This window comes from Lepisma saccharinum, chromosome 21 (assembly GCF_977018435.1).
Source record: "Lepisma saccharinum chromosome 21, izLepSacc3.1, whole genome shotgun sequence".
NCBI classification, from domain to species: domain Eukaryota; kingdom Metazoa; phylum Arthropoda; class Insecta; order Zygentoma; family Lepismatidae; genus Lepisma; species Lepisma saccharinum.
This window is the reverse complement of record NC_139249.1, coordinates 37,980,839-38,008,464: the sequence shown is the minus strand read 5'-3', so window position 1 is coordinate 38,008,464 and position 27,626 is coordinate 37,980,839. Positions and strand designations below refer to the sequence as shown.

The following is a 27,626-nucleotide window of genomic DNA, read 5'->3' as shown; positions in this document are numbered from 1 at the left end:
GCATAAACTATTACTCAATAACTGTACAAAATTTCAAAATGGGATGTTAATGGGATCTGGGGTTATCTTAGATATAGATTAAGTTTGGGTATGTTTTATAATGAATGCCAGTCTATCTTGATAGATAAAGTCCTATAATTCAAATGTAAAAGTCTATGAGAAATGATAATTAAATGTAACGACAATATTGTTGGAATTAATGTATGCACATGAAGCTGATATTTACATTCGCAGTTATTAATGTACTTTCCTGAGCACATTTTGTTCATGAAATTATTCCATAGAAAATAATGAAGCTGTGATATTTACATGTAAAACATAGAACTGACTCTTCGTTATACAGGTGCAAGTAATGGCACTGGAGTGCCGAGTAAAATGCTATAGATAACCTGAAATTGAACAATTAGATAAATTGCTAGAACAGAACCAGAATACATTTCTCTAATTCAGAAAACTGTTCTTGCTTGCAAAGTGGAGAAATGTTTAAGAAAAAAGGCGCGCCAAATTTAACATTTAAATCATTCAATGGAAAATTAAAATGTTGAGTGCAATTCGATTTCAAAGCGTACATGCTACTAATTACGTAGGCAAATGAAGGGCCAGGGGGAAAAACGATGAATGTCGATTTTTTGCCCATTTTGAGATCACAGCGCCATCTGATAGTTCAGAAGCTGTACTATAAGAATGAGAACGGCCTTCGTTGAGAAACGATGAGAAGTGCCCGAAAAACGCATTATTGTTTTGGCATATATTAACGTACTTATGGAAAGAAATACTTTGTTTTTCATTTCCTGGCAAATCTATCCAAAGGAACATTCATCGTTTTTCCCCCTGGCCCTTCAAATGGATTCAGATTTTCAAATAATTTTGGTACAAACATGAAGAATAGTTACACTGTAGTTGATTTTACTATCTTTCTTTGGCTCTTTCTCATTCTATATTTTTATATATATCACTGTCTTTCTTTCCTTTATCATCGTCTCATTTCTTTCTCTCTCTCTCTCTGATTTCTGCCACGCTCTTTCTTTCTCTCTTACTTATCTTTCTCGCTTTCTCTCTCTCTCTCTCTCTTCTTTATCTTTCTCACTTTCTCTCTCTCTCTCTCTCTCTCTTCATTATCATTCTCACTTTCTCTCTCTCTTTCTCTCTCTCTCTTTCTCTCTCTCTCTTCTTTATCTTTCTCACTTTCTCTCTCTCTCTCTTTCTCAATTCCTCTCTCTCTCTTTCTCAATTCCTCTCTCTCTCCTTCTCTTTATGTTTATTTCGTTCTGTTTCTCTCTCTCAAACTTCTTTCTGTTTTCATTTCCTTCTTTATATTTCTTCATTTCTCTCTTCACTTTCTATTTCTCTAATTCTCTATCCTTCCTATCTTGGGGCGTGCTGGCTCACGCTGCCATCTTATAATCAGGATGTACCGTGTTTTACCCTTTGGTAATAAGTTGTATAGTCGACGCACTAGCTACATTAACGACCGGCTGGCTTTGAAGTCCACGGAGCGCGCCCACCAGCTGCAACAATCACATTCAACGCACAGTGTTGGCACACATCTACTCTACGCCACCTTGTCCCTCCGGCCACAACCACCTTCCCACGGCCTCCATATTGAAGTTGCAAAGTTGACTGAGACTCCACGTGGAGTAGACGAGCAGAATGACAGCTGCGCTCATTGACTGAAGGCTGAGTGTGATTGGACGAAAACAACTCGCCCGCTATTTATCCCCACCCACGTTTGTGGCGGCGGCTTTCTTCAGTTCTTCGACGTTAAGAAAGTAAACGCGAGGACATTTGAAGTGGACGCAAACGCCCTGTGTACTTTGTTACCTGTACTATGATAGATATAATATGTACTCTTAAACAGAAGTAATATTTCATTTTAGTGTGCTCCTAATGTCGTCCATCGTCTGCACGAATCTGGTCCAAGCCAAGGAGGAAGATATGCGTCAAACGACTGAGAAGTTCACAGGTAGATTAATCTTTCAGAAATTTCTAATCCTTTCGGTGATGGGCTTAACTTTAAAAATAATGGGTTGTTTAGCCATTATACATAATTATGTAATTGCAACACATGCTACGAGTATATGTATTATGTATTGACGTGATATCAAGCATGTCGTTCGCTGAATTTCTAGAATGTAGTTAAATGTGTAATTTTATTTTTCATATTTTACGACTCTTTCCTGCCTCTTTAGGCTAATCGCGACGACGAGGATGTATGGTTATATTTATTATTTTTTTATCTGCATTAAAATGTTTAATAACAAGCGAAGTTGATCATAAGATTGTGAGTAAGTAGGTACATTATTAAAATATGAACATTTTATCTGGAAGCTTTGCTGAATGAAAAAAATAATGATAATAAGCCGGCCCCCGTGGCGGAGTGGTTAGTACATCGCGCTACGACGCCAGGGGTCCCAGGTTCGAATCCAGGCCTGGGCATTGATGTTTGTGAATGTCTATTCATCAATTTCATCATCATCACTCATCCCCATGTTCACAAATTAGCCAAAAGTGGCACAAAAAGCAAAGTAAAATAAAACGAATCAATCAATATATAGGACACTTTTAGAAAATATGATATTTTTTAAATGAAATGCAAGAGTTTGTATTCGTATTCGTATTTAGTTTGCGTTTGAGCAAAGATTTGTGAACCCGTTTCTTATGGTTTTTAGTGTCGTACCCAAAATTATTCTACCGATGATGTCAAGACTTTACTTATCGCTAACTTATCACTCAATATGCATTTCAGGAGTGACATGTTGCGCCCCCAATGGCAGTTATGGCATTTCCAACAGGGAAGGATATTTGAGGCAAAGTTCTTCAGGTGGAAGGAAGAAAAAGGGACTAGCAATCAAGAATCCAAGGACTGGATTCGATGTCTCTTTCTCAAAGGTGAAACAGCGTCCAATCAGAACTGGCGTCGGAGAAGAAACAGAAAGGAAAGGAGTGATGTTGGTGAATCAAGAGGATTTTCGTCACCTTCAAGGTCTGCAAGAAAAGAATAAGGAATACGATGATTCTCTGATAGACTCCGATATACTACCAGACGACATGTCATTGTTTGATATACACCGAAATGTAACGTCTTTTAAGCGGACAGAAGCCAGAAAGGGCGAGAGACCCTTTAGTTCTGGTAAGAAAATGCCCTTAGTCGACTTCAGATTGAAAGGTTCCAAAGTCGATGAAAACGAACCACAAAGACATGTCCACGGATTGCAATCTCCATCGAACAGTCAACCAGTTTATCAATCTGGAAGGGCAGTTTTAAATGATCCGGTTCCAGACATCATCGGTCCTGTTCCATATGGATGGAGAGGTAGCTTACCACGGCATTCTGCAAGTGTCATTGCACGAAAAGATAGTGCAAATGTGATGAGCCCTGTTTCAAAAGTTAATAGATTTTTTTCGGGTAGTCTTACTAATGGGCAAAGACAGAGTGGCACAGAGCTCTTACGAGGAGAACACCTTGGCCGTTCATCTGAATCTGGTATACAATACCAACCTCGAAACCTTTATCTTTCAAGATCAAAAGTTGAATTAAACAGCGAGTACCTTGAAGATAAGAACACACACACGCAAACCATGGGCCACGACTTGGAATCTTTGAAAGGTTCAGGACCATATACTAACTCATTAAGGTACGTAGACGTAGATGAGGAATCCCTTAGGAAATTGTTGGAGGAGAATTCAAACTTACGCCAGTTGATCAACAAGAAAGTGTTAGAATCATCAAGTAAACATTTTTCAGAGCAGGAGAGTAAACAGTTTGATGGAAGAAGTGGTCTAGGTGAAACAAGATCAGGTACGTCTTTAGGAGATCAATCTGGAATTTCCTTAACAGCTGGTAGAGATGCCTTGCATCATTTGTTTGTAAGCCAAGAACAGCAATATCTGAAACCACATGAATATTATCAAGGTAGGCAGAATACCCGTTCAAAATCGGAATCCAGCCATGCAATTGGTCTGAGCTCAAGCGTATCTGAAATGAGGAACAAGCCTGAAACATTGAGGTTGCAGCCTTCGGGTGATTTGAAACCTAACCCACAGCCCAGACTGAGTTACGATTCGAGTATAACCGGTGTGCAACCACCGAGACAAAGGAACGTTAATCCAATGTTAATTCATGGAATCCCAGAGTCGGGATTTCCAAGCAACAGTTTCAGCCAAGAAAAGATGCGAAGACAAGAATTCCCGTTCGAGAAGTTTGAAGACCAAGATGCAATTCACAGAGGTGAGGATCCACATGGCGGTACTCTTCTTACGATCAAAGATCCTGCAGATTCAGAAGAACAATTCTGGGACCAAAACCTTCAGAAATATACAGAAGAGGTTGATAAAGACGGTAGCAAGTACAAGATGTCAAAGAATGTGCGTCGAGGTGATATGGACCAAGTTACTCTTGGCAATGGAAAATCGCAATCTCGATCTCAGGACTTGTCGGAGTTTTATGACGAAGTTCCAGAAAGCAAGTACACCAAGGAAGATGTCGATGGTGATAATCTAAGGTACCGCCATGACAGTTCAAATGTACTCCATAAAAGTTTGAATTTCCATCAGGATTCGTTAACTGGACCTAGAACTATGCTGCACAAGGACAGCATGTATCAGCCGTATCCTGCATTTGGAGATGAAGAAATATTGAAAGATTTTAAGATAGATCAGCAAACTCAGTATCGTACACCTTTTCAGGACAAGTCTTTAGAAATCAAGAACCCACCTGATGATAGTCATCAAATCGAAGTTGAAGATCGTGGCCATCTTAAGAGATTGACGAAGGAACGGAATGACTATAAAAGCCAGAGATACGGTTCTCCGGTCTTCGGGTATCAGACTAGTGATCATGTCTATAGTGACGACAAGAAACTAGACAGCCAGCAAGATGACATTTATACCGCCCAGGAGGACGGGAAGAGAAAATCAGGCGATCAGTACAATTCTCAAAATCAGTTCCCAACATCTCACGTGGTACTTTCAGTCGGCACTACATCGTCCCCAAGAGTGTCAACACTGGCTAATCCAACCCAAGAAGACTGCTCCGGTGCAGAAGAGAATTGCATGTGCTCGCTGTCTTCTGCCCTAAATGACTTTGGAAACCTGGCGTCTCTTGACCCGGAAGAATTTCGATTAGGTCTTGAGAATTACAACTGCTCCGATTACTCCAGGCCCAGTCCGCGGCTGGATCTACGGGAAGACTGGGAGGAACCCGAACACGAGTCGAATACCCGTTGGCGCAGTGGGAATAAGCACGGTGTCCCGAGGAAGATCCCAGCATCCTTTTTGGAATCTGTGTTGAGGAATAACTCCTACGTGCAGGACACAGGTAAGTGTTACAAACGACTATACTAGTTCCTAACGAACATTAAAATATGCATTTATTTTCTTTGCCTTTCGGCACAAGTTTTGTTACTTTGTAGTAGCGATATGGTCCATTGGTAACGATCAGAGAACGTTCCATTGCTTACTGTAAAGTCTCGAACAAACTGAAGATAATTCGTATCATAATAAACTTGTATTTAATAGGTCTGCCAAAGCGCCAAACTTTGTCCTCCACCAGATGGCGTAGTGGTAATATCGTCGCCTTGTAAGCAAGTGGTCCTGGGTTCGATGCCCGGTGGAGGCACACAGTGGTTTGGATTTCAAGTCCCCCAAACACATCAAATTTTATATTTACATTACCAATAGTTTCGTGAATAGATCAATAGAAATAATCAATGCTGAATAAAATGTGTATCTATTCCACATGTGGGGCCACAAACTTTTACATTTTATAGATATAGTAGCTATGTTTCTGAGATATGAATTGTGTGGTATTTGAAAATATCCAGGTGGAAGTGGATTCTAGTAACTTCTTGAGAAAGCTCTGGATTATATGTAGCATGCTCTCAAGAGCTAAAAACTGGCATGTAGAATTTGACGGTGCTATTATCAGAAGGAGGGATCTATCTATTATCTCCTGCAAGCACCACCATAGGGATGGAGATCGTAGAACATTTATATGTCATGCTGGAAGGTACCAGCTTTTTTGGCTGACCTTGTTGTGGTGAGTTAGACAATAGTTAGGTTCCTTTTGTTAATGTTTTGTTTTCATGTTATTTTCTAATAGTGGTACTTTTATTTGTAATGTTTGTTGACATTTACGGGCAGCTACCTTCGAAAGAAGGAAGTATAATCATAAATATCAAAGTATGTAATGAAGAATGGGGAATGTTAACGTCAAATCAATACTCAGTATTAATATAATTAAAATTATCAACATTTCAGAGGAAATAATGCTTGTTCTTTTCTAACTCTCTTCAAGGGAACAAGCACTCTCTCCTTGTAGACTACGGAAGTGCGATTGCCTGCTACGATGAGAAGGAATTTCAGGGGGAGGTTGCCATTGGACCTGTGAATGTGGATTGGGGTTTGGTTGGAAGAAAATTAACAGGTAACATATTTAGCTTAACTTTCAACAGATTCAAAAGATGTGTATGTTTGTGAGGGAAAGAAAGAATATGCTTTTAGTAAGCATTGCAATAGCATGCAGGGGCGTCCTCAAAAGGTGAGGGTCCACCTTGAAGTAGTATTCGCCCAATTTCCAGAGCATTTTTCCAACAGCAATGAACATGTTAATACCATGATTCTAATTGGTGGTAGACACGAACACACACGCTCACATGGAGAGAAAGATAGAAATAGGAAGAGATACAAAAAGGGAATGATCGAGGAAAGGAGAAAGGGATAGGAAAAGAGAAAACATAAAGATTGGGTGAAGCAGAAAGAGAAACAAAGTAAGAGAGAGAAAGAGGTAGTGAAAGAGAATGCAGAAAGAGACGGAAAACAACAGAAAGAGAGAAACAAAGAGAATGAAATAGATATAAGCAGAAACAGAGAGAGGAATAAATATAGTAAGCTAGGAATGAAAGGGAAGCACACACGTAGGTAGATAGGTATGTATCAGTGGCAGTGGCGAAGCGTAGAATTCCTAGCAGGGTAGACACAAAAGTGCGATAATTTCCATTAGTTGCTTAAATCTAAAAGGAAAGGGGGGGCTATGTCATGGAGAGTGGTTCAATGTCTCTCCAGGCCGCTTCAGTGGCGTGACTTTTTCAAAGGTGTTGTTACCGGCCATCAGTACGATAATTATGTCTTAGACGTTCTCCTCCCGCCCACCAGATGTCATCGATCTAGATTTTAGTTCATGTCGGGTTTTTTAATTGTTTGTATTTTTTCAACCCCTGATTTATGCACACACCTCCTAATCATGAGACATCGCGAAAATCCAACGAATAGTGCTCTAGCCCTTTTTTCCTAAATTTATTTATTTAATTTGCAATTGAGGTGAAAAGGGATAGAAGAACTCGATAATTTTCGGGTCAGTCTGACGTTTGTGCCGTGAGCAGACGACAGAATTCCGCACTTTCAGCGACTGTCAGTTTGGTACGTTCTACTGCTGCCAACTTACTTTTTTAGCAAGACTTCCTCGCACCGAGGAAAACACCATAGTTATGTGTTGTCTAACTAAATGAATGGTTGTAGTTAATTCCAGTCTTGGCTTTCTAGATAAATGAATTTCTGACACCTGTATGTGCAAGTAAACATAATTTAAATTTTGAATATTTTCGTCTGTTATTTGTTCTGTTCTATGCTAATCGTGACAATGAGAATGTATGGAGAATTAATTAAAGATGATCAGGAAACATTGGCATGACCACAATTAGGTCACCTGGCTTCGTAACGTGTTAGGATGACCACCACGGGGCTTTCAAGAAAAAACATAAGTAAAGGTGACCTCTCTCATTCAGTGTGTATACTTCGCATCCTAGTATGTTCTACCCCTGGTGTTAGTAGACACCTTTACGTGATAATACGTAGAACATAGGATCTTTGTTTGGGACCCGGCAACACGACAGATTACTATGTAACATATAAACAAGTTATAATAAATGTAGTTGCTTGAGAGAATATAATCCCAATTTTTAGGCGCAATTTAGCTCTTTCCTGCCAATCCAATGTGACAACACTGGTCTGTTCCGCCAGACCTGATACAGACATGGCCCGCGCAATAACCTCATAACACTCTTTGACCTAAACCCAAAAAAGTCTTCCCTTGCATTGTACTCTCATTGACCGCCCTCTTCTCTTGTTATCCCTTCAGGGTAAACGAAACTGCCTACCTCTTCGCTTGTATCGGCTGTATAAAAAAATGTCTGCTTGTAATATCTATTCGACGATAGTGTTAACGCATTAAATAAAGTTTCAACAACTTTTAATTTTTTATAATATTTTGCTGTCACTTGCCACTGCTACTTGCAAAGGAAAAATATAGTTGAAAATATTTTAGAAATGATTGTTATAAGAAGGAAACATGAAAGAACAAAAGTGGGTCCTACCTTACCGACCGATGATTACATCTTCACTCAATTAAGAACTCAATTGTTCTTGTTGTTCTTGCATTTCAGTCCAGCACTTCTTGCATAAATCTGATCGCTGCACACGACACGAATCACCAACAAAGCTCTACCGCCACGAACCTCGCGCTCCGAGTCACGCTCTCTTGTAGCGTCCTGAGCACGAGGCAAGTTTTCACAGAGAGGGAACAAGCGAGGGAATCCCCGTTCACGATAAAAATAAATTATTCTATTTCCAGTGAAAGTAAAACTACTTTGTAAATATAAGGCGTAACTAGCATTTTAATTTACATAATTTGGTATGAAGACTTACTTTACACATATAAGTTCTTTAGACTTTCTGTTTACGCTACGGTGTTGGGTGAATCGACAAGACCATCAGCACTCTGACCAGAAAACGAAGTCAGAACTACAGTACTCCGTAATTTTCAATTTCACTTACACTTGTCGATGAAAGGAAGGAAAACCTAAGTTTCGTACAAAATATGGAGAATGTATACAATGAAATAGAAATATCTCTGCACGAACACAGGCTAATGTTTATAAAAAATGCTGGTACACCACAAATTTCCAACCCTGGCGGAAATGCAGTGTTGATGATATTCTGTTCGTCCTAGTGGGTAACACCGCGAGGCCGGCATCACGAGCACGTTATAATCATATGTACAGTACTCGTAAGATTAGGTTTCCCGCATATACGACCGTACGACAGAATATGAAGAGAAGAGGCCCCAGCAAATGTGCCTCACTCCGTGGAAAGTTCGTATACTGGACAGAGTTAGATTTTTTTTGTAATTATCATATATGAAAATTCCAAACTTTTCCATTGCATTACATATGTTTTGACGAAATAAGTAAATACACCTTTAAAAGAGTAATAGCGTGGGTAGGCCCGGTCTCCTGGCATCATAGGACGCTTCGCCACTGCAGTGGCGTATGCTGAGTCTAAGACTTGGACTAGCTATGGAGGAAGGGAGAAGACTAGGCTCATTCTTGACGTCTTCAAGGAAATCACGGTGGTAATCCCAACGGTAGTCAGGTTGCAAACTTATAAAAATTCAGGTTGCCAACTCCTAAGAATTCAGGTTGCCAACTCCAAAGAATTCTGGTTGCTAACTTCTGAATCGCCATTATCGTCTTTTTGAAATCAGTTTAATTCACAGTTTCTAATAGATTCTTCCCAGTATTTTACTTTCTAGCACATCGCACTACGAAGGCAGGGTTCACGGGTTCGAATACCGGCCTGGGCATGGATGTTTGTGAGTGTCCATTCATCAATTTCATAACATCATCACTCATCCCCATCTTCGCAAATTAGTCAAAAGTGGCACAAAAAGCGAAGTAAAATAAAGCAAATCAATAAGCAATACGCAATGTGTAGATATATAGCGAGAGAATCTTAGAGGACTTCAGGACAGTTTTTTAAATAACGTTTTGTTCCGTGAGGCCTGTAATGTTTCTTACGCACAAATAATCACAATGAGCGAATCGTTATAATGCAAAAAAGTGTGCGAATATTTTGAAATACCCATATTATTAACAATTAAAGAGTTGCGCTGCTATTTAACCATTCTTGGCAACTAAAATTATCATCTATTTCAGCTGACCCGGTCCAAAGCAAGAATGGGTACTTGGAGATCAAGAGTGCGTCTGTGAGAGACATAGGGTCTTATGTCTGCTCGGTGTCCTACAGGCGGTTCCTTGACGGCAAGCCAGTGAGGAAACAGTACTACCACAATGTAACAGGTGAGTAGAGCGCAGCATCTCTACCTTACTATCTTTCTTCCTCTCTCTCTGATTGTATCTATTTCTCTTGCTTCTTTGGTCTCTTCCTTTCATTCTTACTTTCCCTCTCTCTCTTCAATTGGTAACAATTAGAAATGCCAACATTGAACTTTTGACGATGTCATATACAAGTAGCATCATTACCCCACTCCTAAACGCCATTAGAATAATCCTATATCATTGAAAGCGAGGGAGAATTACTTTGATTTTATGCCATAATTTAAAACTAAGTAAGAGTAACGAAATTAAGATTATAAAATGCTCATTTGCCCTTTACACAAAAGGATGAAATAAACGATTATTTTAAGAATTTTTAACGAAGATTAAATTATTTCAAAACCGTCCATTGTTACACATCAATTATTTCACAAGTTCTCACATTAACCTACTTTGATTTTCTTCCTAAAACAATTGACTCCGTTATGTTCACATATTTCTGTTAATATTTTCATATTTAAATCACTTGTCAGATTCAATCAATGATCCTTCTTCTGACCAAAGCTTCCCTTGCAGTGGTGGCCGTGCCAACGTTCATTATTGAAGCCGCCGTCAGCTACGCCAGCTCCTCCTGCGAGACTCCAGACGCCGAGACGTTCAACGCGATGATGCCTAGGGTCCTCCTGAAGCACTTGTGCCAGAGTTCATACTGCGAGGTCACCAAGCTGCAATCCTCTTGCGCGCACGGCAAGGTACGTTGTCACTCCTGTTTGCTAACCAGGGGCGTAGCCAGCATTACTTATCGAGCGGTTCCAGCCTTTGCAATATAAAGTCCCAGTCCTCACTGAAACGCCACTTTACTTTATAGTAGAAAGTTCCGAAAGATGAGGTTCCCTCTGATAACCATATGTCAAGTCCACGTGGAACCCAGTAAATTCTCTCCTCAAACATTTCCCACCAACTGCGTCTGTTGTAGGAACTGACAGTACTTCTCAGATCCACGTGGGTAAATGAGATGCACAATGTGGAGCCCTTGGGAGTGTAACGTCGTCGCAGTTCGTGTTGGTTGTCTAAAGACTTCAAGTATAAGTGACAACAGCGCTTCTCAGAAAAACAGGCGCGTCCGATCGGCTTGCTCTCGAGCTAGGTCAAAAACACCGACGCGGCGTTCCAATGAAGGCTTAAACCATAGCTGTCACTGTGCATATAAATTGTGATTTCTGTATTCATAAAATATTACACTTTCAGAATGTTGCTGAGCACATAAAACTCAAAGAGCACAACATTTATGATTTTCATGCTCTTTTTCACGGAATGCGCCATAGGGCAAAAACCTTGATGAAGGTTCAGTCGGGAAAGAAAAAACACATCACATCCTGTTTTAAAAACTTGATATTGAGGCGTACAAAGCAGTGGTGGATATAGAGTTGTTCCGCCCCCCTCTGAAAATTTCAAAAGTTACAGGACAACGACACATTATACTAGGGAACCTAACTTACACAAGGTGTTTGGTGGGTTGCCTTTACAGTTAGGCGTAATTTCGGGGTTGCCAGGCGCACAATAAATGTGTGTGAAATGAAATGGAATGAAATGAAATACATCATATTTTTAAAATACAAACATAGTACAGGGTGAGTCAAAAGTTCCCTAACATCCCTATACAACGTACAGAAGCTATGCTTGGTACAATTGTTAGCCTCGTCAATGTGAAGGACTTTGCATTCCAATGGAAGCCTCACACTTCGCAAACAACCAATCATAATATTCAACTCGCTGTGGGCGTAGGTGATTAAAATCATGTGCAATGACACGTGAACCTCTCACCATCTCACCATAGACGTCAGTGTGATCTCGATGCGTTACTGAAGCATTCGAGGCATTCTAATGCTTTCTTCTGACACCCTCAAAAAGGAGAAAACTGTTACAAGCATGCGTCCATAACTTTTTACTGGTTAAAGATACGTCGGAAAAACTTTCACCACTGCATTTCTCGTGAATTTCTAGCCTGATTTAATATATAATATTACCCCCTTTCTATTTAAAATTTTGGAGTTGAATTCAATATGACGACCAACAATATGGCAGACATCGGCTTGACACACAAAACTATGGTTCCCCCTGGACCAAAACTGTTTCTATCATGATCAATCGTACCCAGCATAACTCCTTACATATTATATGTGTTGTTAAAAGCGACTTTTGACTTACACTCTATAATGTATATTTCAATATGCTTTGTGAACAGTAAAGGCTAAATTCTTTAAAAATATATAGGATACTTAAACCTAAGTCTTAATCTAACCTGCAAGAGGATTACTTAATAGATATAAAATGAAAATTGTTCACTTGCTAGCCTAGTACAGAACAACACAAAATTGACCATATTGGTATTTAGAGATGCAATAGTAAAGAGGCAGGTGACGTGGGGATGCACAGAACATCTTCTGACCGGATATCTTCATCCAGCTCCTGTTCCTTCACGCGTTTGGTGTTCTTCAGTAGGTTAATGCATTCTTGTGAGTCTTTGTAAGCCGCTACATAAATCCGCCTTCATCCATGCAATATTTTCTAAATGTCTTGTGTGTGAGAGAGAGTGTTTGTATAGAAGGCATAGAACTTTAGCAGTGAAAGCAGTGAAAGCAACCCCTGTAAGGGCAGCGACGGTAGGATACTTCCAAAGAATGGCTGAAGACGGTGAAGAGATTTTACTGAAAAGAAAACACTGGTTCAATTTTGGTACAGGTAAGATGCTGGTGGAAAGCCTCACAACGCCGTCAACGTCTCTACCATCTGTGAGGGCCTCTTTTTTTCAGTTGGAAGAGGGACGCAAGGCCATTTGTACCTTACAGCCTTGCGCCGGAGAACCAACTGCAATCGACTCACACGAGTCGACTGCAACAGTGTATTACAAAATCCACGCTTTTATGTTCACGCGACGGATTTTGTAGTACAACAAGAGCTAATTCTTCATTGTGAGATTGCGAAACTAAAGTATGCACATCTAACCTCTAACATACAACGCATTGACTATCACTTAAACTAACCTACAAGCTTTCGCAGACCCAAAATAAAGAATTGTGCACTTAAAACACTGCTAAGTAATTAAGGCAAAACGAAATGTTATACTTAATCTATAGGGTGTGTCTGTTGGGGGAGGGGATAATATATATATATATATAACAGAAACCGTACAATAGTGTATACACTAGCTTACAATGAAATATTCACTTTGCAACCATTCAAAATATGTACGGTAGTTCAGGTAATGTAAATAAATGTACGTTAAGTGTTTTTAAGAAAATTAAAACCATTGAATGTAGCAACCATTGTGACCTAGTTTGTGTTCATACACTTGATCCCACTCCAAATAAAATTCTCTTGCAATACGAGAGAGACGAACTATTAAGTTGTTCTTGAAACCTAACCAGTAAAGAACCCCTAACATCTTGTAGTGTTCAGTCTGGCACTGGTATTTTTTAGTGTTCGTAAACAATTATACACAATATCACATCAACAATAGACGTAGGAACATCGTGTAGATATTCCTGCAATGTTCTTAAAGAATGGTACCACACGAGCATTTGCCTGAAGTAGCATGGGAAATACTCTGAATGATCGACTGCGCATGTTAATACCTGGTCCCATTAGCACATAAGAACCGAATTTCTTCTTAGCATTTAGCTTTGATGTTTTACTCTCAATACCAATTACACATTTGGAACTTAACACGTTAAAAACATACAACAAACGGACTGTAATCATACTGTGGTAAGCTGGTCATTGTTACCCAAGTATAACAACAGTGGATGTAGAGTAAAATGTGGGATCTTCCCAACAGGGTATTCCAGAGCTGATGAACCAATCCTAGTTCGGAGAACTTTCGTGTACTATCATACCTAAGGTCACGTGGAGACCGTTCTAGGTGGAACTTCCAACGAGGCCTCCGAGCCGAACAGGAAGGGTAGAGTGTTCGAGTCCCCCACATCGCCTGAATGGTGGAGAGCACCCCCCCCCCCCCTCCCTGGTCGCACTGGGAGCAGTTCCGTAGCCCGTGGATGGACGGCGATTATATATTATAAAAGGGTGGAAGCCATACGTCGTGAAAGTTTTGGGCCAAGTTTAGACACTTTCACACACGTATGCATTTCGGGAGCGGTCCCAGTTTTGCTTGCTATCCGAACTTCGATTATTTGCCTCCCACACCCCTATCAAGAAATCCTGTCTGCAAGGAAATGGCCGTAACCATTAGGCTATCTTTGACATGTTCTGTTAGTAACAAGAACATGGTTTGACTAAAACACCAAATAATAAGTGTTCACGTGAAGACTTGAAAGCATTCACGTGATGCCTCTCAGGGTATTGGGTAATACCGTGCGTTCATTTCGATCTGCAGCCGAGAGATCGGGAGAAACGTGGCGGGCGGCGCTGACGGAGATGCCGACATTTGCGGCCTGTAATGCCCGCTTATTTTTATAGACATATGCAGACATTTATATAAATATTGCAAAACGATCACTAACCTGTGTTATAACACGCAAAAGTTCTGCTGTAATTCATCCAAGTTCTGCTCTTATATGCACAAATAAATACTCTTTAGAAACGATGTTAAGAGCCACAGATAATAAAACATTTTAATCATAGTTTTGACCAGTAACGTCCTGCTTAAGTTTATATCCTTGAAAGAGTTTTGAGCCGATGGGGATCGTTTGGAGGTTTTGAATGTGCAACACTGTATCAAGATTACGCTGTAGAAGAAACCGTTAAAAGTCAATAGTGTTCGTGAGCTTCCTTGCAATCCGAAATCTCCGAGCTCGAGTTTTTTGTTCCTTCGCGACTAGATGAAGACAGAGTTGTAAATATAGTGGCAAGCAATGTAAACCAAGAGCGTGTTAATTTCGTACTGTGCGCAAGAGTGTTATTCTTGGTTACTTGCAGTTACTTATTTGTGTTATTGTAGTGTGTATGTGTGACGTGTCAGTGAGACGATTGGAATGCCAGCCGCAAGATTCACGTTAGAATAAAGATTTTTTATGTATGACACGTACCTACGTGAAAACAAACTCGTGTCGAGACGTGTGTAGGTAATTTGTACAGAAATTCCCATGCGTTTCCACATAGAGATACGGTTAGACATCTTGTCCTTAAATTACAAGAAACTGTATCGTTAAATTTTAAAACACCTAAGCAAAAACGACGGATTCTAACCGAAGCAAAACTCGATGATATTGGTGCAGCGTTAGAACGTTCTCCAAACAAACCTCTACGCCGTGTTTCACAAGAGGTGGGCGTGTCAAAATCATCGGCACATACAGTCACTAAGCTACTAAAATTAAAACCATACTCTTATAACACAGGTTAGTGCTCGTTTTGCAATATTTATATAAATGTCTGCATATGTCCATAAAAATAAGCGGGCATTTCAGGCCGCAAATGTCGGCATCTCCGTCAGTGCCGCCCGCCACGCTTCTCCCGATCTCTCGGCTGCAGATCGAAATGGACGCACGGTATATATCTGTTAGTTCGTCAAATAAAAATCAACGTTAAGTTTTCACTAAGAAATAGGAAGTCTATTTTACTTCTTTGCAAACTAAATACTTATATGCCTAACATACGCGTATAATCCATTTCACTCAAAGAAATTAAACTTCTTATAATTCAACTTGATCACTCTATTAAAACTCCAAGCCCGAACTTCAAAGTCAAGACAAAACACAATCGTAATTTCCATGGTAATAGCTCTTAACAAGATAAGTATATACAGGTCAGTCACTATCCTGACATTATCAGTGATAGGTAAATTACAGAAATTAAGATTAAAGAACAATAAACATTTGTACAAGAGAAAAAGGTAATTAATAACAATAAATAATAGTGCAATGGGAAAGGACGTGTCATCTTGGAGTCTCCAAACTATACATAGTCGAATATAAATACTCATTAATCTATCCCGTGCATTGAAGAACATTATTTCCGTTCAGAACAAAAACAATCCTCGTCCAATAGTAATTCTATATATGATGATACTGATAATCATAGGCCAGGAAATGTTCCTACTTAACCCAAGTTACTTCAGGCAAATCCTGTATGCTTGTGTACGATATGCAACGTCGATTTTGTATTGTGCATGCCATGTTGCTCTGAACAATGAAAGTGTGGATAATCTGATTAATTATTTCTTACCTAGGGATCGGTTGTTCATAGACAGATATAATTAATCATGTCTAGGAAAGCAGACAACATTGACTAGAGTTGTTATACATTAACACTTGCAATTAAGACAATTTGTTTAGCTTCATATAAATTATTTTCTATTTTTCTTTTTGTTTGTTTCTTCCCTGCTAATTTCATACATTGAAGTTTATTTATTAATTGAACCTGTTCATAATTTAAATTATCATTAATAATGTAAACGCTATTAAACTCATAATTTTACTTTTTCACCACTAGTTTATCACTAAAAGATACAAGTCCAATCTTTTACTGCTTGAGAGCTGCTCAATCGTAACATGACATAGTAGTTACTTAACTCTATAGACTCAACAGTGGGTGACATTGGTGTGTCAACTCAAACAAAAGAAAGCACAAAAAATAATATATTCATGAAATTCTTTTCAAAGCAAATAACTTTAGTGAACTCAGAAAAGTAATATTTCACAAGTGAAAATCATTTCTGTTGATAGAAATAATTATTCAATATAATACACACACAATATCAACCGCCATGAGGAGTGGGACAAGCACTTATATTCTACAGCTGCAAGAGTTTCTCCCCATAGGATTTAATATCGTGAATACCTTGACTGTTCTTGTAGTATTGTCATTGTCCTGCAATTGAAAACTTATAAATAACGGTTACCTTAAATAAAACTAGAATAGAACTTGTGACGTATCCATTGTCGAGTGCATTTTCATAGCTACTATATTAGGCTTCAACAATGCATATAATTATTGTTGAATGCTTGAATATTGTTATGCTGCAAAGATGAGAAAATATTAATTCATAAAATTATGAAATGTGAAAAAAAATGTAACTGGTGCATAAACAGCTAAAATCAATTTTTTTAAAAAAAAGGCTTGGGAAAATGAATTTGGGACTGCACTTCGTCTAGTGGCCTGATGGCGCAGTGGTTGTGTCGTCGCCTTGTAATCAAGGGGTCCCGGGTTCGATACCCGGTAGAGGCACAAGTGGTTCGGATCCCACTTTAAACTGTAGGTTCAGTCCCGATTAGACTTACTGTGCATAAAGTGGACTTAAAACACCAAATCAAATCAAAATCAAATCGTCTAGTGGTAGGATACACTGTAAGTATTGGTATGTCAAGGTACTACCGCACATTAGGCAAACATTTCCCTTAAAAGCACTTCAAAGATTTGAAGATTTCCAAGCGCGCCTCATGAAGTGAATATATTATCTGACTGCCAAGTGGCATGGTGGTACCGAAGATTCTGGGTTCGATTTATTCCATTTTTTTTCTTTTTGATTAATTCGAGCAACTATAGTTTGCATTCTATTTAATAATTTATGGAAATAAAAAGATGAAATAAAATTTCATTTAAATTCTTTATTATCTTTTATTCCTCTCTCCACTCCTTTATTCACGTCTACCCGTCTCCTTTCCTCTTTTCTCCTCTCGTGTTTTTCTTCTCCTTTCTTCTCTTCTTTTCAGTATTCTCCGCTCCCCTCTCCATCTTTTACTTTTCTCTAATTTCCTTTCCTTCCATCTTCTGTGCTATCTTTTCTCTCCTCTCCTCTCACCTCTTCTCCCTTCTATTATTTTGTGTAGATTTATCAGCCATGAAATAGTATGAAATCGATTCAGTATAGTCGACGCGCTAGCTACGTTAACGAGTGGCTGGCTTTGAAGTCGACGGAGCGCGCCCACCAGCTCCAACAATACATTCACCGCACGGTTGAGACTCCACGTGGACCAGACGAGCAAAATGACAGCTGCACCCATTGGCACAAGGACTCCACGTGGAGTAAGCGAGCAGAATGACAGCTGCGCCCGTTGGCTGAAGGTTGAGTGTCATTGAACGAAAACAACTCGCTCGCTGTTATCCCCACTCACGTTCGTGGCGACTTCTCGCTTCAGATCTTACACGTTAACCAAGTAAACGCGTCAACCATAGAGGAACTCTATTACTTATGAAGTATTTTGTCATTTGCGATTACTGAATTATTTGTATTTATAAATACAAAATACCTTATTCTATTTCTTTCTTGTATTGAAGCATATCTTTTGTGCAGATTGAACCTAACTCTATATGCAACACAACAACGTTTTTTGTAAGTTGGGTTGCTTAGTATAAAATGTCGTTGTTCTGAAACTTTTGGTGAACGCTGTGCATTCAGTGTAATTTTAGGCATAATTATATACATGCTCTGCATAAATGAAACACACGTGCTGAAAAAAGACAAATTGAAACAAAATTTATGGCTTGTGTTAAACTAAATGTTTTACTCTACGCTGAATTTCTAAGTGAAAATACAAAGGAGGGCTGGCTCCCCATAACCCCCTTGAGCACACTTATGGACTGTGAGTAAAATATTGTGAAATTCCACTCTATCTACATAATGGCATGAAAAATAAGTTTAGCGTGTCATTATATCCATCTACAAGCAATTTCGGACAATGATAACGTTTTCGTGTTGATTATAGTATCTGCATATAGGACACATGATACATTTGCATGTAATTATAGTTACATTTCCTAGAAATACATGAAATATAACTGAAATAGAGGTTAATGTCATTTCCTTTTATCCAGCAGCACAAAATCATTGAAAAATCGCTACTCTTGCTTCAGTAAAAATTTCATTTTAGAGCAGATAGTAATTTGACCAAATTTCGGGAACACATGTCTGACTACACCCCAAGTGTCCGAAATAAACTTGCATTGAAAATGATGTAAGCTATTGTTGGATTCAGATATACACAGCAAATGCTTACTATGGTAGGGAAATCCCTATTTTGATGGTGGGGGTGGGGGAATTACCAGTGTGTGGATAAATCACTGTTGTTAAGTGGTGAGACCCACAGTTTCAAATTGTTAGTGATGCTTGTATAGTCGACGCGCTAGCTACGTTAACCACCGGCTGACATTGAAGTCCACGGAGAGCGCCCACCAGGTGTAACAATCACATTCAACGCACAGTGTTGCCACACATCTACTCTACGCCACCTTGTCCCTCCGCGCACAAGCATTTTCCCACGGTCTCCACATTGAAGTTGCAAGGTTGCTGTTTATCCCCACCCACGTTCGTGGCGGCGGCTTTTTTCAGTTCTTCGACATTAACGAAGGAAAGGCTTGGACTTCTTTTTTTATATAACAGTCTACGTGGCTGGTTGATTGTTGCGTCATGTCATAAATACGCTTCTATTGGTTGTTGCCATTAGCCACAACTACAGTTGCGACTTCCATGTAGGATTTGTGAATATGAACCTAAGATTTTTGAGAGAAGCTAGTATATATGCCATGGTTGCACAGGGCCTACTAATCCAGGGGTGTTAGGTTCGAATCCTCGCTATAAATTGAGTGTTTAGTGTTGCTCTCTCCTTCAATTAGTGAATTTCAATCGTAGCGATTAATCTAGAGAAGTAAGAAAGTGAAGTAACTCAAAAATGAAGGAAAGAGATATAAGGAAGAAACTTAATTTGTGGAAATTAAATTATTACTTTTAAATCATTTTTATGTATTCGACTTCTAGCTGGACCACACCTATTGAGAAAGCAGTGTGATGGTATTACTAGACGTCTTGTAATGAAGGGGTCCTGGGTACGATCGGCGGTGGAGGCACATTCCAAAGTGGTTCATTTCTCACTTTAAACTATTGCTCCGGTCCTAATTAGCCTAATTGTGCATAAACTGGACTCAAAAAGAAACGTTGACGAATTTTTTACTTTGGAATTACTAATTCGTTCATTATTATACCCTGCTGGACTCTCGAAATTTTATAAAATCATAATTTTCAAGTAAAAGCAGTAAATAACTTGGGAGAAACCAGTGCTAACTGAAAGCGCGCCTTAAAATGACTCCACTGGCTTCCGAATACAATGTATTGTCTTTGAACAATCTGTACTACGAAGCTCAAAAATGATAATTATGCAATATTTTATAGTGTTTCGCGCCCTCTCTAGGACGGAGCTATGTACGTAATATCCACCTGTACAGTTTTCCAGCCCCCTCCGAAAAATATCCTGCGTACGCCATTGTCCTGCAGCATGTAATTTATTTATTTGTGTGTTGACTTCCAGGCTAAAACCGACCGGTTAAATCTGGCTTTCACACTGAACGTGATTCCTCTGCAAGAGAAGATGTACAGTGATAGGTGCAACTTCCCATGTTTCAAGCTCCTGCAGGTGAAGTTCACCAGCTTGCTTCTGAATAACGTGGCCAAGATCTTGAACACTTCCGGTGAGTACATTTATTTGTATCAAAACAAAAAATCTGACCAAGACAAGTACAGGGTGCAGCAGAGATATTGATACGATTTAAATTTGTAAAATCTATATTAAACTTCAGAATAACAATGAAAGCACTTACATGGCTGGAAAGTATATACAAAACCATTTCATGTGATGCCTATGTCTTGAAAATAATGTCACTCAGGTGGGCACCATTCTCCCTCAAACAAACTTCTGCACGTCGACGTACAGCTGCCATAGCCTTATGCAGCATCTCCAGCGGAATTTGCTGTATTGCAGTGTTAATATACTCGTTAAGTTATCCAACTTGTCAGGTCGGGTCATGTAGACCTTTTGCTTCAACAGCCCCCACAAAAGGAGAGATAAGTCCGGCGAACGTGAAGGCCATGTGACATTTCCCGGACGTGACATGATCCTTCGTGGAAACATCCCACGAAGAAGCATCATCGATGTCCCCGTTGTGTGCACTGCGGCACCATCTTGCTGAAACCATACACGCCGCCTATGAAGACCGAGCCTACGCACTTCTGGCTGTAGAAAGTCCGTCAGCATGGTCACATATCGGTGAGACGTAACAGTTGCCTGCACAAGGCAGTGACTGCTGTACGTTGACATGCAGAGGTTTGTTTGAGGGAGAATGGTGCTCATCTGAGTGACATTATTTTCAACACATAGGCATCACATGAAATGCTTTTGTATGTACCTTCCAGTCACATAAGTGTTTTCATTATTATTCTGAAGTTTAATATAGATTTTACAAATTTAAATTGTCACAATATTTCTGCCGCACCCTATATTTGTCATTGTATTATCATTGCTTCATACCTCATCACCGTCTTGGAAGATGATCCACAGACATGCGTGCCGTCAGAAGAGGTGTCTGTCCTCCATGCTAGTCCCTCAAATAAGGGATAACTCCCTTTTGTTTGTAACCCCCTTCTCTCTTTTCTTTTCTTGTATCTTCTTTATAGCCTTTCATGACTTTTCTGTCTTGAGTATCTCTTCGTACTTTCTTCCTATTTTGTGATCAGTGGCGCAACCACAGGGGGTGCAGGGGGCCATTACCCCCCAACTTTGGACTGAAATGAGTTCTAGGGGTGGCAAGGGAAACATTGACGGCCAAGTATACCTTCAGGGGACAATTACCGCCCACAACTTCAAATTTTATGCACATAAAAATTACTTTCGTAAAATTTTCTTCCTCGCTTCGCTCTCAATACCTGCTTCTCTTAGTCTTATCAAGTTCAGAACTGTAGCTAGGGGGCGGCGGGAGTCGGCCCTGGGCGCCGAACGATCTAAATGAAAATACGTTGTAAGATTGATTGTTTGATTTCTGGTTTTAAGTCCACTTTACGCACAGAAGGCTAATTGGGACTGGACGTACAGTTTAAAGTGGGATTCGAACCACTGTGCCATGTGCCTCCACCGGATATCGAACCCGGGACCCCTTGATCACACGGCGACGATGTTACCACTCCACCATCGGGGAGGCACAAAAGTTGTAAAAGAGAGAATGCATTGGCGTCCCGTGAAATTATTTGCGCCCTATTAAATCAATATTAATTACAGCCTGCAAAAAAATTGGATCCAAAAATTTTCTTACTCGTTTCGCTCGCACGTATCATTCTTCTCTGTAATCATGGGTGTATAGGCTATATAGTTCACGTAAGGGGTGGGGGGTTCAACTTTTGGTACGAAAAGGGTTGCTATATTTCATAAGTGAAAATGTCCATTATCATATTCTTTATACTTCTTAAAAAGAAACAGAAATCTACTTCGATATATAACATTAATTTGCAATTACTTTTCGGTGCCATAATGAACTGCCATCTCACAATGTCTAAACTATATTTGAGAACTGCGGACTTTCAAGTACTGACTGTTTGCAGTAAACAGTTTACAATGCAATGGAAGAGATTTGCAACTGAAATTCAGTGCTGCTAGAAGACGGCGGCGCTATCTTGAAGTCAAATATCTTTGCAGCATCTTCTTGTAGCTCGATAACTCTTGTATTATCGAGAGGGAGCAGTTCAATGTACAGTTAGATTGTTTAGTATTAGGCTCAGTCAATAAATAACGAGGCAGAGGATATTACGCCAAAACTATAGTAGTTCGAAATGGATCGTCGGGCCCGAAATGGAGGTGCAGGTGTGACGAAACTGATTCGCGCGCGTTTTCCCGCTAGATGGTGTACGTGTCTGGAAAGGTATGCGCAAAGGCTGCTAACCTAGCAGTGGCCGTGTCCAGTCATTCCGTGTTTGGAAGCACGCAGATTCCCCTCCACCAAAAAAGTTCAAGACCCTCCACACTAGTGCCGGCAAGGCCATGCTTCCGTTCTTCTTCGATCGCAAGGGACCATTCCTCGTAGAATTCCTGGAGCATGGAACTACGGTCAATGCCCAGCGGTATTGTGATACGTTAACGAACTTCAGGAAGGGAATCAAATGGAAACGTCCCGGTCACCTTTCTCGTGGTGTCATCCTATTGCACAACAACGCTAAACCACACACAGCCAACGCAACAATGGAATGTCTGGAAAAAAATCAAGTGGGAAGTCCTGAGCCACTCCCCCTATATTCCAGATCTGTCCCCGTATGGCTTCATCATTCGGTGACCTCAAAAAAGCACTGTGGGGACAAGGGTTTCAATGGGACGATGACGTCAGGGAGTACGTGCGCAATTGGATCCAACAGCAGTCAAAGGAGTTCTACGAGCATGCCATTTTGCGAGTGGTATCACAGTGGGATAAATGCCTTAACAGTGGCGGACAATACTTCTGAGGTTCGTTACGTAAGTACTGTGAAATATCCTCTGCCTCGTTATTTATTGACTGAGCCTCATAAATGAGCATTTTAATATTACTCATTAAAATAAAAATAAAGTTGAGGAAAGTATAGTTTTAATCATTCCTTCTTTCCTACCCGATTCGAGGACATTTGTGTATCCCGAAGAAACTATTCGGGACACCAGGACAAATTATATCATTCCTGGATTGTCACGAAAAATCCTGGACGTATAGCAGGCCTAGGTATGATCAGGCTATCAAAATCCAATCTATCAACCAGGCCATCCAACATTTGGACACACTGTTCCAATGAATGAGGGATAGCCATTTTACATTTTTGGAATAAGTTGTTGCAATTTTGCAATGTGTTGACTGTGTTAAGAGAAACGTGAGTTCAATTCTACTTAAAAATGGTCCAACAACGGACAAGAAAGGTTTACCTTGTAATAATCTTTTGTGCTCTCAGCTGGTGCATTATTTCCTCAGATTTAATGGCTGGGTGTTCTAGGTCTTCGTTTTTTCATCATAGCGTCTGAGTAGTTTCTCTGCTTTGGATTAAATATCATTAAAGTTCTCAGAACTCTCTTTTTTTTCTTTAAATACTCTATTAGATATTGTCATGTTCACAGTACCGAACAGAACAGTCCACCTTTTGAGGTGCCCAACATAATCTTGCACTGCATGAAAATAATTTGGTTAGAACAAGTGGAGATGTTTCAAACTCCCCACAGGTTACCACCAGCCACGGTACTTAGTATTGATGCATTTCTGTTCATCTTGTGTCAAACAACTTGAGACTATTACGGTGTTTCCCTGATTTTCTTGCACTACGTTTTTAAAAACAATTTTTTTTTACAAGGACTGGAGAGGAAAAATTACAACTGATTTGACCGTCCCAATGCAGTTTCTTATCGCAGAAATTCCGAAACTATCAGGAATTTGGAGACATTTGGTTTGCAGTCCCATCTGGTGTGTAGAATTACGTAATTTTCTTCCTATCCGTATTCCGTCCTATACGTCTCGAATTTAGGAGAATAAAATAAGTCTGAAGAAATGTTTATGAACAAGCGGATAGAACAGGTAATCTGGTAATTCTTCTGAACAATAAGGGGGTTGTTGGACCCGTTGAACACCCCCTTAAATACGCCCCTGTCTGTAATGCATTGTAAATTTCCAGACAGAGAAGTAAGACTTGTCTTAATTGATTTTGCTTAAAATGCATGAACAATTGTTTTAAGGAAAGGGAACGATCACATTTCAGAGACAATTTAGGTAACTTTTTAATTGGATGTGTAATGTATTTAAATAATATATGTTGTATAGAATATGTATTAAAGAAACTTTGAATACTTACACAATTTAGTGTCCACGTCGCTCCATGTTGCATATATGTGAAACATATATCGTGCATGAAAGTTATACATGTTAATGTAAAAAATAATTATATTTGAAATGCATTTACCAAGCATTTTCTGTCTTTCAAAAATAGTTTGTGTGCTTGTTTTCCATTATTAATGTGAAATTGAACGTGTTGAAAAATAATTTAGATCGTTTGTTCGAAAACAAATACTTTAGCACCAACTTCTACCCCTTTTTGCATAATTTACGAGGGTAATAACGTCTTTGATACTACCACTACTACTACTACAAAAACAACAACTACTACTACTACTACTAATAATAATAATAATAATAATGTTGGTCCAGGGTTCGAATACCGGCTTTGGCATGGATGTTTGTGAGTGTTCATTCATCGATTTCACCATATCATCAATCATTCCCATCTTCGCAAATTATCCAAAAGTGGCACAAGATGCCACAAGATATTATAATTATAACATTATTATTAAAATTATCATTATTATTATTGGAACGTTTGTGCTGGTACTTGGCCCCCCGGACAAAAATTCGTGGTTGCGCCTCTGTTTGTGATCATTTATTTTTCTCTCCTGTTTTCTGTATTTCCTAACTCTCTCTCTCTCTCTCTCTCTCTCTCTCTCTCTCTCTCTCTCTCTCTCTCTCTCTCTCTCTCTATCTATCATCATTCTCTTCATTCCAGTTTTATTCTAAATCTATCTTTCCCTGTCTCGAAAATTTATTTCTTTATTTCTTTCTCTCGAATCTTTTTCTCTTTCTCTGCCCCTAGTATTTCTTTCTTTATTTCTTTCTTTCGAATATTTTTCTCTTTCTCTGCCTCGAGTATTTCTTTTCCTATTTCTTTGTCTAGAATCTTTTTCTCTTTCTCTGCCTCTAGTATTTATTTCTTTATTTCTTTCTCAGGAATCTTTTCCTCTTTCTCTGCATCTAGTATTTCTTTCTTTATTTTTTGTCTCGAATCTTTTTCTCTTTCTCTGCCTCTAGTATTTCTTTCTTTATTTCTGACTCTCGAATATTTTTCTCTTTCTCTGCCTCGAGTATTTCTCTCTTTATTTCTTTCTCTCGAATCTTTTTCTCTTTCTCTGCCTCGAGTAGTTTTTCTTCTCTGTCTCGTTTCTTTCTTTCCCTCACCATTTCTCATTTTTCCTCTTTTCCCTTTTCTCTCTCCGTCTTCTTTATTTCTCCTCCTTCCTATCACACCCGATAGCTTTTATCACGTCTCCTCTTCTCTCACTTACAACATCACACGATGCCAATATATCCATAATAATTTTTACCCCAGATAGAATCTTTTTCTGCTGTTGCCCTTGCCTGCAGAGAATGTTTGATGTATTCATTTTTATTCATTTTTATATTTCGATCGTTTACGATACTATAAAGACTGCTGACCCATCATAATCTTACGTCAATATCGATGTCAGTTGTTTCCAGGTCTCCACTTCGGTCTCTCGTCTTCCGTCCAATCACGTCTTCCATCGTCATCAATCTGCTGATGGGGTGCCGAGAAGGATTCGAGCTCATCGGAGACACGTGCTGTAAGTTTTCTTGAATTGGCGCATTACATTTATTGATATATCTATTGAATTTAGACTGACAATGAATATAACATATAAGAATTTATTATTTTTAACTCAACATAGTCATAGATGGATTAATGAGGGCAATCTCCCACCAAGATGTGCAAAACAAACACATTGTGTGGTTCAGTGAACATGTGAGCAGGTGACAGCTCTAAACCTGTTCCTGGCGTACGAGGTTTGTTGTACCTTCTAAATTTCATGCAAATTATACCTCTTAATTTGACACGCAAGAAGCTCCAGTTCAGAAAACCTCGGTTTTATAAGCTAAACTAAAACAAAAGTTCTTTATTCGAAATATCTCCCTATCCAAGAGAATTCAAACCACCGTGATCTTGTTATACTAAATTGTTGTACTACTAGTTAGTTCTTTCGATTTCTGCTCTCTGAAAACCATGAGATGAAGTAAAAATGTTTAAAATGAGTGCAAAATGACACAATGAGGCCCGCGCCTTATCTGGAATTGTACATGTTTTAAAAAGCTGTTAAAATGAAAAAGGGCATTATACATACATACATACATACATACATACATACATACATATATATATATATATATATATATATATACATACATATACATACATACATTGATTGATTGATTGAAATATATACCCACCCAAATCAAAAACGTTCCTGCTTCACTGCAACTGAGTGAGTAGGAAAGCAAGACCATGCCGGATAATCACATTTGCATATCAAGAGAGAATTCGTTCTTTGTTCGACTTGGAGCCAGTGATTTATACAATCCCTACACCCCCTCACACCTCCCAAAATTCGTCATTATCCCCCTAATTCTTTCACAACGGCCCAATCCATGATCATTTTGACTCTAAATTTATACTTACACCCCCAGTTGGAAAATGCTGGATAAACTTTGTTGTTTATTTTATTTTATGTCAAGAGGTCTTTGGAATTTGCAATGTAAAATCCTTCAAAGTGACTCATTTCCCAAATAGAGGGGTATAATCAAAAAGTTAGTGGAAGATGTATGCAGTGAGAGAAAAACTGCAGTAACCGCTTTCAAAGCATCGGCGTATTATACGTTTATATGTATAACACCCCTTTTCATTCCAAAGGCAAAATTTGCGAGCAGAGGGGGAATTTCCCTTCATCCGCCCTTCAAGTACCACTCTGGATGAAGGGGTTGGTTACCATCTCCGTTCATTGGCGGATCCAGAAATTACTGTTCGCAGGGGCGAATTACAGACTCGGGTACCTCACTGAACCTACAATTGCACTGTTTTATTTTAAAAATATATGGTTCTTTTAGCAGGAGACAGCTATGTTCTACGGATTAGCTTTTTTAAGGAGTCCAGAGTGAAATAGATGGTATATTTTAGGTAGTCTA

At 39.3% G+C, this 27,626-nt stretch overlaps 1 protein-coding gene across 1 annotated transcript in view; it reads left to right on the top strand.

Annotated features, from left to right (window-relative positions):
- The window catches only part of LOC146003907 (uncharacterized), a 65,634-nt gene that overhangs the window by 3,595 nt on the left and 34,413 nt on the right, over positions 1–27,626 (top strand). Inside the window, exons 3-9 of the mRNA XM_083142389.1 lie at positions 1,878–1,963; positions 2,747–5,317; positions 6,296–6,424; positions 9,990–10,133; positions 10,686–10,861; positions 20,366–20,525; positions 26,120–26,233. Of these exons, the coding sequence (XP_082998515.1) occupies positions 1,878–1,963; positions 2,747–5,317; positions 6,296–6,424; positions 9,990–10,133; positions 10,686–10,861; positions 20,366–20,525; positions 26,120–26,233 (3,380 nt within the window). The remainder of the gene's footprint in view (positions 1–1,877; positions 1,964–2,746; positions 5,318–6,295; positions 6,425–9,989; positions 10,134–10,685; positions 10,862–20,365; positions 20,526–26,119; positions 26,234–27,626) is intronic.